The following is a 15,600-nucleotide window of genomic DNA, read 5'->3' as shown; positions in this document are numbered from 1 at the left end:
GTACCTCTCTAGGCAAAGCTCTCTGCCAGCCCAGGGGTAACCTGATGGTCTGCCATCACCCCCTCTCCTGCCCAGCTGCAGTCCTGGACTCTCCCTGCATAGTTCATTCCTCTAAATGCAGGAGTATTGGATGGATGGAAAGGGAGTTTCAACAAGATACAAAATATTTATTTTTTTTTCCCCAGATGCTATTTTTCCTTGTTCTGCTTAGCTCTACAACATAGCAGCCAAACCCCTGCCTGCATCCAATCCAGGCTTCTTCACAGCAGAGTGCCAGACATAACAAATATGAAAAACTAGCTGGTGGTCTTCAGATCTGACACTGGCTGCCATTTCAAGCCCAGCAAGCTCATCTCATTTTTGCACAAGCAGATCTGGGAACAGGTCTGTAGTATTATTGCCCTGTTTCTCTCCCTTCTGATCCTTGCTGTCTCTCACTGCCCCGCTGCAGAAGCACTGGCACCATCAAAAATGTCATTAACATTCCCAAGTGATGAGTTAAGTCCTCGTTTCTAAATCTTTGCTCAACTTGCAAATAACAACTTTTGTTTAATAAGAAACACACAAACCCACAAGCTTCCTTGGATGCTGGCAATAAAACTTTAAATTATTCAACCTGGAAGAAAAGCTGTTTGCTCTGCTATGCTCTTCCCTTTAGCTGTTCAGTTTTTCCCTGTCTTTGCATTTCCCTCAGGTGATGATGGGTCAGCAGGCTCAGATGCTGCCACTGCCCTTGGAGCTCAACATGGGGCTCTGGATTAGAGGAATCTCTACAGTACCTGAGGAGATTTGGAGCCCACACCAAGGCCAGGTTTCTGGTGTGCATGTTGGTCATGTTGCTGAAGGAGGCCAGGTGAGTCAGGTGCTTGATCAGGTATTCCAATGTTCTGCAGGGGTTTCACACAAAGAAAGAAAAATGTGTCACGTTACCAGCACCTCCCTGTTGGGCCAGCACGGCTTAGAGCCAGCCCTGTCCCCTCCCAAGTGTCTGCAATGGCACAACACAGCCCATGGGGCAGAGGTTTCTCAGAGCCAGCATTTGCATGGGATGGCAGTGAATACCTGAACAGCTGTGCTCTGGGGTGGGGCATGAACCAAACTATCCTCAGCATGATGGGAGCAAAGAAGACGAGAGATGGGCACCTCCAAGCACCTCCAGCAGATCATCTTCTCCTTCCCACCCCCAGGACACTGCCCAAGGGTGCCACAGAAGTCATACTCAGGGAAGGAGAACGGTAAGACTGCAGCAGGGAGACCTTGTTCTGTCTCTAACAAAGGTTTGCTCAATGATATTTAAATGACAGATAAATTGTTGCCAGATTTGGAAATGGTGAGTCAGCTTTTGGAAATTGATTTCTGGAAATGAATCCCAGAGCTATTTCAGGCAATATTCCCCGGTGAGGGTGAGGTCACCACGCTGATCCTCAGCACCTCTGCGGACACAGTCTTACCTGTAATGTGATGGTGGGAGCTCCTGGATGACATTTTGAATTCGTGCCAGCTGCTCGTCCTCAGGGAAGTGTGACACTGCTTCCTGCAGGGACACAAGGAAACAGTACACCCTGCCAATGGACTCAGGGGAAAAGGAAGAGGGATAAGAAGGGTCACACGAGACACCCTGTCTCAAAGGGAGTGCTCTCTTGTTACCCTACCCAGCACAGCAGAGATTTCCTGCACTGTTATTCCATGTCTCAGAACACCGTGCCCAGACGTCCAGACACGGTGGTCAGTGTTTATGGGAGAGGGGCATTGAAGGCCTTAAACCTTCAATTACAAATTACAGGGGTTTTTTTGGCTTGTGTTGGTTTGATTTGCTTTGCTTTTTGTGGGGTATTTTTTTGGTTCTTTTCCCTTTTTTAACTTGAGCAATGATGGCTGAAATGGAAAGAGAGGGGAAAGAGAAGTAAAAATAATGGAAAAAGGAAAAAGCAATGACACCCCCCCAAAAATAACCTGTTAAAAATAAAACATGTTCTTCAAGCTCTTTGTTACGAGAACACCTTGGATGTACATGTTCCATATTCTTCAAAATGAGCGATATTTTGACTGCCATAAGAACATAGCTGAGGGGATTGTTTGTGTGGGTTTGCATCTTTTATGATGGAAGAAGCCTTAGCAGAATCCCTGCTCATCAGATTAATAAATTCTTATATTCAGGGTTAGATAGAATCAAGGTTATACATCTCAGTCTTGAGCAAATCTCTACAGACCAAGAGCTCAGAGAGCCACAAGAAGCTTTTGTCAGCATTCCTCAGAGTTCACTGCATTGGTATTCATCTGTTCAGCTATTCCCTTTCAATATTTGTGCTGGGGGAGGACAAGCCACCAGCCAGTTCAAACAGTGCACGACTGTCTGGGCACCTCCTCCCACCCACCCTCCTGCCACTGGAGTTTGGAGCGGGTTCAGAGGAAGATGCTGCGACCCACACTGCCAGCACAAGCTTTGTCTCCAGACAGATGTCAGCACTGCCAGGGGAGGAAAGGAAGGAAACAACCCTTCCCAAGCCACCAAGGCTTAAACATGAACCTGAAATTACAAACCACTGCTAGAGAGGCATCTTCTTGCAGCAGTCACTGCAGCACCCACCGTGATGATGCTGGTTTAGTCACTGCCCTCTTCCCTGCAGATCACTTCTCATCTACAGCCATCAGCAAACCAAACACTGCCAGTGTCCCAGCCAGAGAAGTGATGGCAGATCAAAACAAGTGAGCTCACTAGTCATATATGAGATGCACATGTATTTGGTTTGCCCAAATTAAAGGCAGGTTAACTCCTAGTGATTTAACACATGGCTACAGCACCTTAAAAATAAAAAATAAAAAAAACCAACCCCTAGAAATCCTAAGTATAAGAGTTCCTGTAATCTTAATGCAGTGTCTCCATCTGAATAGCCTTGTCCAAAGATGGAGACTGAGAGAAATAAAAACTTTAACTGGTGCACCTAAAGCATTAGATTTCAACTAGATTTATATATTTCAACTATATTTATTTATTTATTTATAATATTTTCTCCCCATGTGCACATTTTCATTCCTATTTTCAGCCTTCCAGATCTCAAAGAGCTGATGATTAGACAGCAAGTGAATACCAGCTTCTCTGAGGTCATGAGCCATTCAGTCCTCCAAGCCACATCTGACCCACACAAGCTGTGCTTCTGAAACCTGAGTAGCCCTCCAAAACTGCAGATAACAGCAGCAGAATACAGAATTCAAGGAAGAACCAATAATTCCATTTATTGCATATCTGTTCATCATGGTATGAATTTATGCCATTTAAGATTTATTTTAACTCCACTAGTGATTCTGGGAGTGCACAGTTCATGAGCCCTGGTTAACAAGTGGAATAAAGTCCAGAGAGAGAAGCTTGGCCTCCTAGAGCTGCTTTGCTCTGAGGGAGTACTTGGTCCCTCTATGCCCAAGCCACAAAAACCCAAGCAGAGTCAACTTATCTGTCCTGAGAAACAACTATCCATCACGAGGATACAAGATGGCAATCATCTGGCAAAAATTTATAGCCAGTGAGGTCATGACTGGGATGTTACACCTGTGAATTAGACATAGTGATGACCAAAACACCAACCCCTCCCTAGTCATTAAGAATTTGACTTTCCTTAGACAGAATTCTCTGACTCACTGTGGTGACTCAAACTGCAGTCTATCCCAACTCAGAGACAGCTCTGGCTCAGTCAGGCTGGGATTAGAATGTGTTCTTTATAACTACCACACTCATCTGCTGAGGTACAGCTGCCACTGTTCCCTGTTCAGACACCCCCCACACACACACACTCCTAGTGGGTTTTCTGCTCCTTGGGGAATTGGTCTTTATTCTTTCTCTCTTTCCTCCTGGTATCTGATTGTGCTTCCTATAAGCTGGGTTACCAATTATAAATCCCTACTGAGCAGGCTTACATGAATAATGGATTTTGTGGCTAAGTGGAAAAACTGAAAAGCCAGAGATTAAAAAAAAAAAAAACAAAAAAAAACCCCACCTTTTAGGTCAACTGCAAGTGATAACATTTTGGGAAGCCGGCATAAGATTTTAGAAAATAACTGTTCAAAGTTGACCAAAAGAACTGCACTCAAACATTAGTTACAGAAATTGCAATTTAAATTTTGAAGTATTTAACCCTTTTCTAAAAGACATTTTATGTAAGTTAGATGTGCTGATGTAATGTTGAAATATTTCATTTAGAAAGTACTTGTAAAAGAAACAGTTACAGAAATGTTTTCCCTTTTGTTTTTGAATAAAGTTTTTTACCAAATGTATCCACTGAAAATCTGCAAGTCATCATCCCAAAAGTTCTCTTTTCAGCAAACACTCTTTCCTAAAAAAAGTTTCCATCTAAATCTTAATGTTTCCTTTAGAGCATTTTTTTCTTTCATAAATCAGCAGTGATAGCAAGGAAGAGACCAGCCAAATAGCTCCAACAAGAATGAGACTCATCAGTTACAGTGAATGGTTGAATGATACCCTGTATTTTCAAGATCCTATTCATCCTGACTGTCTCCAGCAATCCTGCCCCATATCCTCAGAATCCTTATATCCTGAAGACACAGGTCCATTTTTCAAATCTGCTCAGGATTTTCCCTGAAGATTTGACTATACATCACCTTGAAACAAAGACCAATCTTACTTAAAATCTGGCACTGGAACAGCAAGACACCTAGCACTACTGCAGGTCTGTCAGGCAGCACAGTGAGCCACTCCCCACGCCACAATCCCCAGCAGAGTCGTGTCCCCAACAGCTGCCTGACTTCCTACAGCAAGTTCCTCCTTGGCTGGTCCCACCTGGCTTTGCCCCACAGCAAGCACTCCTTGCACTGATGCCTCTTCCCAGAGCAGCAACTGGTGGTCTCTGGAGAGCATCTCCTTGTGAGGATCCCATGGATCTCTCCCAGTGCCTTCTGGCTGCCACAGCAGCGTCACTTGGAAGTGCTTGATTTGGGATAGAGGCAACTCAGACAGCAGCACCTGATTTTGCAGAACTTCTCTGCAACATCTGATGTTTTTGGCAATGGCTGTCACCTCCTCCTCCCAGCAAATGGGAAAGAGTAGGATGACAGAAATTCTTAACAAAGGACGGATGTTTCTAGCACTGAGAAAACAATCTTTCCCATCCCCCACACCAGTTATCTTAAGAAGCTGGTGAATTCTTTTAGCTGAGAGTGCATACCTTCAGCACGCAAGACTTCAGCCTCAGTGACGGCATGCAAATTTGTTGGTGTCATAAAAAACTGAAAGTAGATTTAGAGTGTTAAGACACAGGCGGCTTTAATAACAAGCATAGCTTGCTGTGCCACCTCTTCATAAAATATTATCTGTCATCAAAATTAGCCAAGTCTCTTAAAAATTCAGGCTTTGTGGTCTTATATTTCTGCTCCCCCGCAGTCTGCTCCTAAGCTCCAATTGTATCCACGTATAATCTATGGCTGTTTTCCAGAATCAAGCAACTACTCTTTGAATTGTAATCTCTTTAAACAAAGATAGAGATTTCTGCTTGGCCAGCTGCCACTTTCCTCTGCCATTTGTATTTATAACGTGATCGTGATGGACCTGATACGCCATATCTGGCATAACCAGCATCCTCATTTTCAGTCCTACAAACAGTATGAAAAATGTGACAGATGCAGAAAAGTTGATGCTTTACACATGGGCTGGGCAATCAGTTTGTGCAGGTGTCAGGGACAGTTGGAGGGACAGGGATGAGGAAACCACACCCCTGTGATTATGATCACATGCCCAGGTGACCAGGAAGACTCTCAGTGATGGACAGTAATTAAGAAAAGAAAGAGAATTAGTAGTGCTGGGAGGAGGTGCACAGGAGGGAGAAAAAGTGGCAGCAGGGAAGCAATGCAGTGAAAAAATGAGCAAGATGAAGGGGAGGAAACAGCAGAAAAACTGAGAGAAATGAACATGAGAGGGTGAAAAGAAACAAGGACAGGGAAAGAGAGCCAACACGAAATGAGAAGGGAAGAGCACTGAGAAGTGTTTATATGGATAGATGCACCAGAAGCCAGGACATTGGAGTGAATCCCAAACAGCTGTCATGGAGGAATCTGCAGCACATCCACACTGCTGGAGAGGAACAAGAACAGCCAAGGGTCTCACCGTGAATTTTTTGTAGAGCTCATAAGTGAGGAGAGGGTTGGGCAGCTCCCTGAAGTACAGCTTGCAGAGTGACCCCACACAGTGGATGTCCTGGAGGTAAACTTCCCTTGTCAGATCTGGGCATTGGTCAGAAACAAACTCTTGTCTGAAACAATATGGGAACATAACAATATGGGTGAATTAGAGCAGTAGTGGGCCAGTACTCCACCCTAAGTACTCATTTGCAGCTAGAGAAAAAAACAAATGGGAAAGCAGAGATGTCTCTACAGGCCGGCCCAGACTGTGTCCCAAGTTCAGGCCCTGACATTTCAAATAGTCTCCATTATCCCTAACACAGGCAGTGGACCTCAAACTGATATAAAGAGATTGCTCTGCCCCAAAGTGAGAGAGAGCAACTCAGCAATTGCTCTGAGACCCTCTATGCCTTTCCCAGTAATAGAGCAGAGGGAGATACAGGGTTTTTTGGGCTAATCCCTAAAATGTTGTCTTCCCCTGTTACCAACTTCAAAGAGAGTTTATCTCCTGCATCAGTGTGGAGCTCTGTTGGCCACAGTCTGAGGGATTAACGCCAAAAAGGTACTGAGTAATGTCCCTGAATCCCTCTGACACTCCCAAATGATGCCCTTACCTCAACTTCTGTATGTTGGATGTCACTCCTGAGAGCCGGTAGATCCCATCCACTATGCCATGAGTCTCGATGAACTCCGCACAGCTCTTCAGCACGTAAGGGACTACGAGAGGAAGGCAAAGCAAGATGTCCAATGAATACCCACTGATGGCTCTGACAAGTCACCACAGAGGAGACAGTTCCATGGAAAAACAGCAGAGGCTCTCTGGATGCAGGGAAGGGTACAGCAATGAGAGAAATCAAAAATAACCCCTGCAAAGTGGCCATGAAGATATGCTGTGGTTGTGCCATGCAATGCTCACTGACATGTGACAATGACTGACCCTGAAGTCACAGTAACATAGCAGAAAGAAAGGTAGAGTTTCCCTCTCTTCCTTTTTCTTCCAAAATAAAATAAAAGAAGCTCTTTCATTCTAATTGAAAGCATGTGGTAATGCATTTCCAGGCATGAGGTCCTGGGAACCTCCACCCTCCCCAGTATAGAGCTCCAGCCTCGTTGAATTGTGCCAAAAGGTCTCATTGGCTTGGATAAAAATCAGAGAAGCATTCACACTTCCATATAAGCCTACATACCCACAGTTTAGTGCTCATAAATCCCACTGAGGGGGTATAAAGTTCAAATATTGACTAGATCTGCACACTGACAAAACCTGACATTGGCTTCAAAAGAACTCCATCAACATAACTAGACAAAGACTTAACCAGTCTTAAAGCTGAGAGGAGCCTGAGGCACAACATTTATATCCAGACTTGGACCCAAAGTATATGTTTATTTTTTCCCCATTATATAGGTATAAGAACCCCCCATTCTCTTGGTCAGATCAAGCCTCCCTGTCCCCAGTACTATAACAACCCAAGCTATAACAATAACAGTAAGAAAGCCCTTCCTTATTAGGTGCTAGAAACTACTGTGTATTTAATGCAATGCTTCACACAGCCATAGGCACAAAAGTCAGTAAATGCACAAGTCAAAAGTTCCCTGCTGTAATGCTGACTCTGCTGCACTGCACATTTCAAAAGCTGTATGGAAGAAAACCAGCTAAGCCATAGATTTGACTGGAAAGCCAGGCATAGCAATTACTGCATCTTTGTGACACCCCAGAGACAACCCCTCTGGCTGGACCTTCCCTGAGTTCTTCTGCTCAAAGCTCAGGAATATAATGATATATTAACATGTGCTTCATCAGATGGCATCCGAAGACAGCACTCCAACAATAGCTTGAACAAAAACAGTTAGTGCATTATTAATTTTCATTATTTTATCATTTCTCATGGGAGCTACTGAGGCAAGAGCCAGCTCATGGGTGGACCTGTCCCTACCAAGCAGTGCAGGGCACAGGCTCTGGTGGGAAGGGCTCCAAGCTTGCACCTCTCTCAGTGACACACTACTACTGAGCCAGTCAGCCAGGGAGGCGCTGCCCTTCTGCCTCCTGACTTGCTGAGGGAAGCAAAGAAGTCCTTTTGTGTGTCACTTCTCTTGTCTTTTGGCCAACCCAAATGCAGGAGTACACAAAGTCTCAGTGGTTACTTAGAAGCCTGAACAGCCCAAACAAACTAATTCTTCTCAAAGGAGCTTCTCCAAAACAACAGGGAAAAATTGACTTTATAAGTTTTTTGAGCAGGCACTCATAACATGGGTACATGGGTCATGCTGTGTCACACTCAAAGCCCTTGTGCTGATTTTCAAGACCCTCAAGTTGTTGGGTGGAGCTCATGGCAGAGGCCCTAAGCCTACAACTGTGCTCAAGAAACCATGAAATTGCAAAGACAACAGGTGAAGTCTACAGAGAGAAAGCTTTGTTCACAACAGTCACAGAGTTATGGTATTGTCTCCTCAAGGACTTTTGAGGATCACATCAGAGCCTTCCAGAAAGGAAAGAAACTGGGAAGTGTTCCTTCCAGTGCATGCAACACCTGCTTCCTATGCGGGCTAAATGGTGTGGAAGGGGAGAGAGCAAAAAAAAGCAGTATGAAATTTCCTTAACATCCTTCCAAGAAAAGTCCAAGTGACACATCAGAAAAAGAGGACCTTCTTATGTCTGAGTAAGTCCTGATTATCTGGAACTGCAGTAGGGAACTCAGATCATATGATGATGAGAATGCTAAAAATCAAAAAAAGGGAAAGACAAATTACTTCAGGCCTCATCTCCATTTCTGGAAAATCAGGTTTTAACATCTTTATGGTAGAAGCTATGGTACATGGCATATTAAACCTTCCTCCTTGGTAGGGGTCTCAGAATAAATGACAGGTAACCAGCAAAAAAGAAAGTTAGGTAGGTCCGTGTCCACCTCAGATTTATCTGAGTGAGACAATAGAAACCATTCACGCAACCTGAAAAAAAGAAGAATTAATTGAACAGAAAACGTATTTGATCACGACAGCCACATGACAAGGTTTGTTTAAAGGTTAACAGTCTTTCATGGAGACAAGCCTCATATGATGGTGCCTGGCTGCCAAAAAATGGGGTCCATGCACAAAGCATCCTTTATTAGATAGTTTTCAAAACCTCAGTGTTAAGAATAAGAAAACCAAGTAAAAATGCAGATACTGATGTTTGTTGTGACTAATTTGACCTCTTGAAAGTAAGACCTATTAAATCACACCATTTTTTTGGCCGAGTTCTAAGTTTCCTTGGATTAAATGAGGTCAATAGGCCTCAGGCAGGTAAGCAAACCCCCTAAAGAGAAAAAGAAGAGAAGGCTAGATCTGTCTGTTGAGGACTGGTAAGGAAAAACAGGGGCCTGAGGGGAACAATCTGTAGCAGATGCATAAAATTCAACCCATTTTTAAAAGTGGGTGAGAACTCCACAGCAGAGACAACCTGTAGACTGCATGTAGACAATATGCACTGAGCTCTGCCAGTATCTCTTACTGCAGCCCTGCATTTTTCCTTGCTTTTTCAACCCTGGGCTTCTCACATATCTCTGCCAGTGCCCTTCACTCATCATGTACAAGATTTCCTGTTATACCAGGTCTTTGGTTCCTAGGAAGAGCCAAATTTTTGGCAGTTTTGTGATGTCAAAAAAAAATCCAACATAGGACACCTTTCACTCGCAACTGAAAATTACAAACTTCGACCTCAGATCCCTGGAGGTGAAGGGACTACATCGACTTCCTGCAAATCAAGCCCTTAAATGCAGCACTTGTATGGAACTGGAGCACAATAAATGTTTTCTTTGAGCAGGACCTGTACCTCTGGCATTCCTGAGCAGCTCTGATCTCCTACAAAGCTTAGCCTTTTGGGCTTTTGGGGGTGGTGAGGTTAGAGCAGCAGTGAGCAGCTCTCTCCCACTTCCAGGAGTTTCTGAGCTGGTAGGATTATTTCAGACGTGGCTCCTGATGAACTGAGGCTAGGATCAACCCTGAATGCAGGAAGGTACAGGCTCTGGCATGGGATTTACAACAGGTCTCTATTGGAGTTACAGGACATGTAAATCACAGGGCTGTGTCTCTCCCAGAGGAAGATCAGGCGTGGATGGGGATTTGCAGCAGGGGCTGTACGTGCAGGCACAGAAAGGAGATGGCAGGGAGGGAGTCCAGTCTTGACACTCCTATAATTAAAACTGTGCTGGAAGCTTAGAAGGCTTAGAAGCTGGAAGGGGCAGCTGGTGTCACACAGACCCCGCTTGTTCTGCCAGACAGCCAAACTGTCCTCATTTAAAACTACAATAGAAACCAGATGGAGGAGGACGAGAGAGCACGGAGCGAGGCATCAGTCAGAAGGGAAATTCAGTTATAAACATACTGCACACAAAAGACAATACTTCTCTTCCCCTAGACAAAAATAAACCAGAAGAGCAGTTGCAGTAACTCGTTCCACTCTCACTGGCTATCACCTCCAAGTTCAGTGTACACAGACATGCACCTTCACCAGGGTCTTTTCCAAGACAACAGCTCATGCCACCTCCTTTACTTGTGTCTGCTGCTCTCACTGAGTCAGGCACCCTGCCATCCTCCTTCTGATCCCCCCAGCTTCCAGTGGCAGCAACAGGCACTGAAATTCCCTCCTCCCAGCACTGCTGGCTCTAATTCCTTCCCCTTCCCCTGTCCCTTCCCAGCCATGGTGCTGCCACCCACCAAACCTCCCCACCAGCAAGCAAGGAGCCCATTCTTTGCCTGCCTAACAAAGGTTTCATTTGGCACTGGACTGAGAATTTTGGATCTAATCTGCAGAGACCTTTAAGCATGTCCCTCTTTAAATCCCCAAGCAGCCCAAGCAGGAGAGGTCACTAGGCAAAGAGGGAGTGACCCCATCCAGTGATCAGAGGGAGGATGGCCTCCTGGCCTCCCACCAAAGCCAGCAAAGAGCAAAGAAGACGCTGGTCCAGCAGGAGATGCAGGTAATATCCTGTGACTTTCAGTGCCACCTTCCAGAGGAAACTCTGAGTCTCCATGGGCTACAGAAGGACCCCAGGGAGGAGGTTGCTAAGGCAGACACCCTAAGCAGTCAGTGTGAACAGTGCCCAGTTAGACACTAAGTTAGCTAGCCTGGACTGGGCCATGTGTTCAGGGTACACTGCACTGACCTGGACTGAATAGCAGCAGGCCTAATATTTTACTTTATCCTTCTGTTATTTTCTCAGACTACTTGTAAGGATAAGCACTGGTGATAGAGATGCTCAGGGCCTCCTTGGTAGGTGGTTTCTGCCACATGGTGGAGGCTTCATGTCCTCTGTAATTTTATTTTAATTTTAGTTCAGCTATTGGGAGGATAAATGAAGACCTTTCATTTCACCTGGAACACCAACTTTTTGATTTTTGACTTGAAGGAAGTAGTTTGGATTTTTATTTTAATTTCTCTCCAAAATATAACAAAATAAAACAAAAACAAAAAAAAAAGTTGTAACCATTTTTATTTGATCATTTTGGGTTTTTTATGCATTACTATTTCTTTAAATTGTCTTCAATTACCCTCAATAGCAGCACATGCTTCCTATCATGCTATGTCGATGCCACAACAATAAAGGTCAAAAGTCTCCCATTTCAATTTCAATGACTAAAATAGGAAATATTTCCTTCTAAAAAGTGTTTCAGTCTGTACTAAGCAAGAGTTATTTTGTACAAAAAAATAACAGAACAAACTAATATATTCAGTTGGCCTCCTAATCACAGGAAAGGAACATTGTACAAATGGCAGCATACTTGATCATCAGTATCTCTGATACGATATTTTTCTGCATTTCCTGACTTTCTACTGTAAATCACGAGTTTTAAAGCTGATTCACTACATTTTTTTTTCCTTTCTTTGCTGACATTGCCTGATTTTCACTAGGCATAAGGTTGGTTGAGAAACAGTCGAGAGCAGATCTCACTGTGCTCTCTTCCCTGCGGCTCACCCGAGCCCTGGTGCAGCACATCAGTCACAACACCAGATTTCCTCCCAGTGCACAGCCCTAACCAGTGCCAGCTAAGGATAAACCCTGCCTTCCCACCACGTAGCATTTCCTTTGCCTTCCACTGTCTCCTTGTCAGTGGAAGCCAGGGATGGAAGGGACCACAGCATCCAAAATCCCTACAGAGGGTCTCTCCTGCTCAGAGATGAAGTTGGCAGAGCTGGGAAAGGGGATGGTTTGCCCTGTCAGGACATAAATGCCACAAGGACAAAGAGCTCAGTCAGAGGATGTCTGTGTATACTTTCCACCAGCACTAAGTTAATTTTACAGAATAATAGAAAAAAAGCCAAAACCTGTCTCACTCTCAAAGTCCAGTGTTGAATTTGGCTGTTAGCTGTGGCTAAGCTACCACAACCCCTCCATACACACACACACACCCACCTGTATTTAAACAGTATGAGACATATAAACAGCACCAAACAGGCTTAAAACCAAACCAACTTGTTACAATTCACCTTGGCTTTTTTCTCTTAGCTGCCATAAAGAGAGTTTAAAAGGGTGAATGGCTGGCACCAAGGTGATCCTGTCCACATGGACAGCACAATTGATTCACTGTGTTAAGTCACACACTTCATGTATTTTTTCCCCTCTGCTTTTGTGGGAAATGCCCCTGCAGTGTCACAAAGGTTATCACAACAGTGCCATTCCCTGCGATGAAAGCACTGTCCTGTGCACAGTTGTGGTTTGGTGGGCAAAAATGTAGGAAAAACAGATCTCAAATCTGTCAGATGCTGCGAGCCATCTCCCTCCACGGCCTGTGTGGGAAATGGAAACACTGAGTGCTCTTTGGGATGTGGCCTCCTGATTTCAAGCACACACATTTCAACACAACCTGCAGGCTCAGCTGTGAGTTTGAGTGAAGTCAATAGCAGCACCATCAAGGATTTTTTTTTTATTTTTTTTCCTCCCATTGATATTATACCCAGCTTAAATCTACCGTATCTAAATAAGACATGTAGGAACACCTGATTTTTCCAGAGCAGATCTGACAACTGGGATGTTTGAAGCAGGAATGAAAAAGCCTGTGGCAGACCTGGCCAGCTCATAGACAGCACACATCAAAGAAAGCCTAAGAGGAAGCACTGCCAAAGCAGACACTGAATGCTGACTCTCAGCCCCAATGGTCACTGTGCCCCTCTGAAATGTGATTTCACCTTGACATAGCTGGCAAATTCTGTCACGCAGGCACTTTTGAAAGAGGTTGCACTAAATACTAGAATAGTTTTGTTAGGAAAACATCCTGCTGACAATTTCCTGAAAAAAAAAAAAGACCAGATAACAGAACAGGATATCTCCACTCCTAACTTTTATGGCTGTGGTACAACCACCTCGGAAAACAGTGGCTCAGGTTCTGCATGGCAGGTCAATGAGCTGTGCACGTCCTCAGCTAACCATTCAAATCCTAACAACCCTGATCCACAGCAAATTAGGGTGGATATTGTTCCTACAGCACAAGAAATTGGGATAAATAATTCTGAAGATAGGAGTAACTGGACAATTTATGCTGTGTCTGGAAATGGACTGGGCTGTAAGTACAGAAAATATCAGAATCATTTTGATGCTGCATGTAATGAATTGACCTCTGTCTTGGTAAATGCCTAGATGCTGTGATGACAAGCAAGCTGTAAGACAGAAATTCTGCCATGACCTCTTTCTGGTGACATGTAGTAAAACCACTAACAAATCCAAAGACTGCACCAGCTGATGGAGTGCAGAAATGGGGCGATGCCAATGCTGCAGCTCAAGGGAGCTGGGAGAAGCAGCCTGCCAGGGAAGAGCCCAGGTAAGTGCTGGGTGATAGGATGGAAAGCCAGTAATGTAGGCTTCATCTGAAGTCTCTCAAGAGCCTGCTGTCCTTCATCCAGATCGATAAAAAGCTTATGGCATGTTTTCTGTATCATGCTTTCGTTTCTTCTGCTCTCCTCTTAAGCATAGAAACCAAAGTAAGCCATGTTAACCCACTTAAATGCTGACAACAAAGCAACAAAATTACATGGACTCAGTAAGTTTCTTCCTCCTCTCTCTAGATTTTGATCTACATGTTTTAATTTACAAGAGCTTCAGAAGAAACTTAAAAAACAAGCACAGTCTCCATCTTTTACCTGGGCCTGCCACCTGATGCAGACCTGCTGCATTTCCTACAGTCCCAAAATTACCCTGGAGGCAACCTGCAAGCTTTAACACACATTTCTTAACTGTTATAGGGGTGCAGAAGCCAAAATCTCCCTTGACACTTTGAGATTTCTACACGGGATTGTTAGGATCCCAGGATCAGGAGAGCAGCAACTCAAGGGGATCAATGCTCCCTACCTGGCTGTCAGTCTTAGTTTGCCCCCCAGTTCTTTACAACTTGGACTCTAGTGTGCCAGGCAATAGGGATTCCAGGCTTTTCTTTATAAGGCAGACTTTTGGGGCTGTTAGAAAGAAATTCTGAGTGCTTAGGTCTTGATGTGCACCTGAAAAATACCAGCTACTCACTAAACAGTTTTGAAGTCCTCTGTACTGTGCCCTTCACAAACACCATCTCCATACACTGAAATCTGTAGGAATCTCTTGAGGACATGGAATCTGCCTGCAGTTTCTGTGCTGCTCTGTAATGATCTCTCACTGTTTGACAGATCCTTACTACACTCTTCTAGTGATGGCATGGTGGTGACAAAGCAACTAATCCCTAAATAAATGCTATGGAAGGCTGGGGAAGAGCAGGATGAAGCAAGGAACTGGGTTGTTATCTCACGAACACCTGTGCTGCAGCAAAGTGGGCTGGTCTGCAGTTCTCTCTGCTGCTCTTTCCCAGGAAACTTCTGTTGTCCCTTCAAATGTGCAGGAGAGAACAGAGGTCCACCTGCACTCATGGTTTTCCTTCCATGCTTGCCACACGTTCACAAACATACATGACAGCCACTCCCAAGCTTTAAAGCATATACCCAGCTGTGCCAGCTAACCCAGGATGGCAGTGCCAATGAGCTCAGGATGCGTGAAAGGGAGAACAGGGGCCCACCACCCCACTGTGGACTCATGTGGAAAAAAAGTGGCATGGTTGAATCCCACAGCACTTATTTATATCTTCTCCCTCCTTCTTCTCTTGCCCTCTGTCACACTGATGGACTGACTGATGCAGGCTGACACTAGGTTATGCAGCAATGCTCTTTCACTCCGGCCTCTCACTGATCTTGCCTCAAGGGCTCTCCTAGTCAAGAGCAACTTCCAGAGGTTATTCCAAACGGGCTGTTTTACAGACAGTCAACAACTTAAGGCAAAGAGCAGGAAAAATCGCTGAGGATCATTACATATCACAGGCAGACAGATGAGGAGCCTAAATGAAAACCCATAACGGCTGCAAATGAGAAGTGAAAGGCAAATGAAAACAGGCTTTTGCGAAAAAGTAAATAAGGCTTCATGATGTCAATCTGATTGAAAACAAACATGCAAAGGCTCTAGCATTAATCAGTCATTATAATTTGTAGCC

General features: G+C 44.5%; 1 protein-coding gene across 1 annotated transcript in view; it reads right to left on the bottom strand.

Annotated features, from left to right (window-relative positions):
* Positions 1–15,600, bottom strand: part of ARHGAP31 (Rho GTPase activating protein 31) — a 60,909-nt gene that overhangs the window by 17,657 nt on the left and 27,652 nt on the right. The window contains exons 2-5 of the mRNA XM_015638596.3: positions 6,738–6,840; positions 6,110–6,254; positions 1,452–1,534; positions 780–887 (exon numbers count right to left, since the gene is read on the bottom strand). Coding sequence (XP_015494082.1) covers positions 780–887; positions 1,452–1,534; positions 6,110–6,254; positions 6,738–6,840 — 439 coding nt within the window. The remainder of the gene's footprint in view (positions 1–779; positions 888–1,451; positions 1,535–6,109; positions 6,255–6,737; positions 6,841–15,600) is intronic.

The sequence above is a fragment of the Parus major genome, chromosome 1 (assembly GCF_001522545.3).
Source record: "Parus major isolate Abel chromosome 1, Parus_major1.1, whole genome shotgun sequence".
In the NCBI taxonomy this organism is placed as follows: domain Eukaryota; kingdom Metazoa; phylum Chordata; class Aves; order Passeriformes; family Paridae; genus Parus; species Parus major.
The sequence above is the reverse complement of the archived record's forward strand: the minus strand, read 5'-3'. Positions and strand labels throughout refer to the sequence as shown.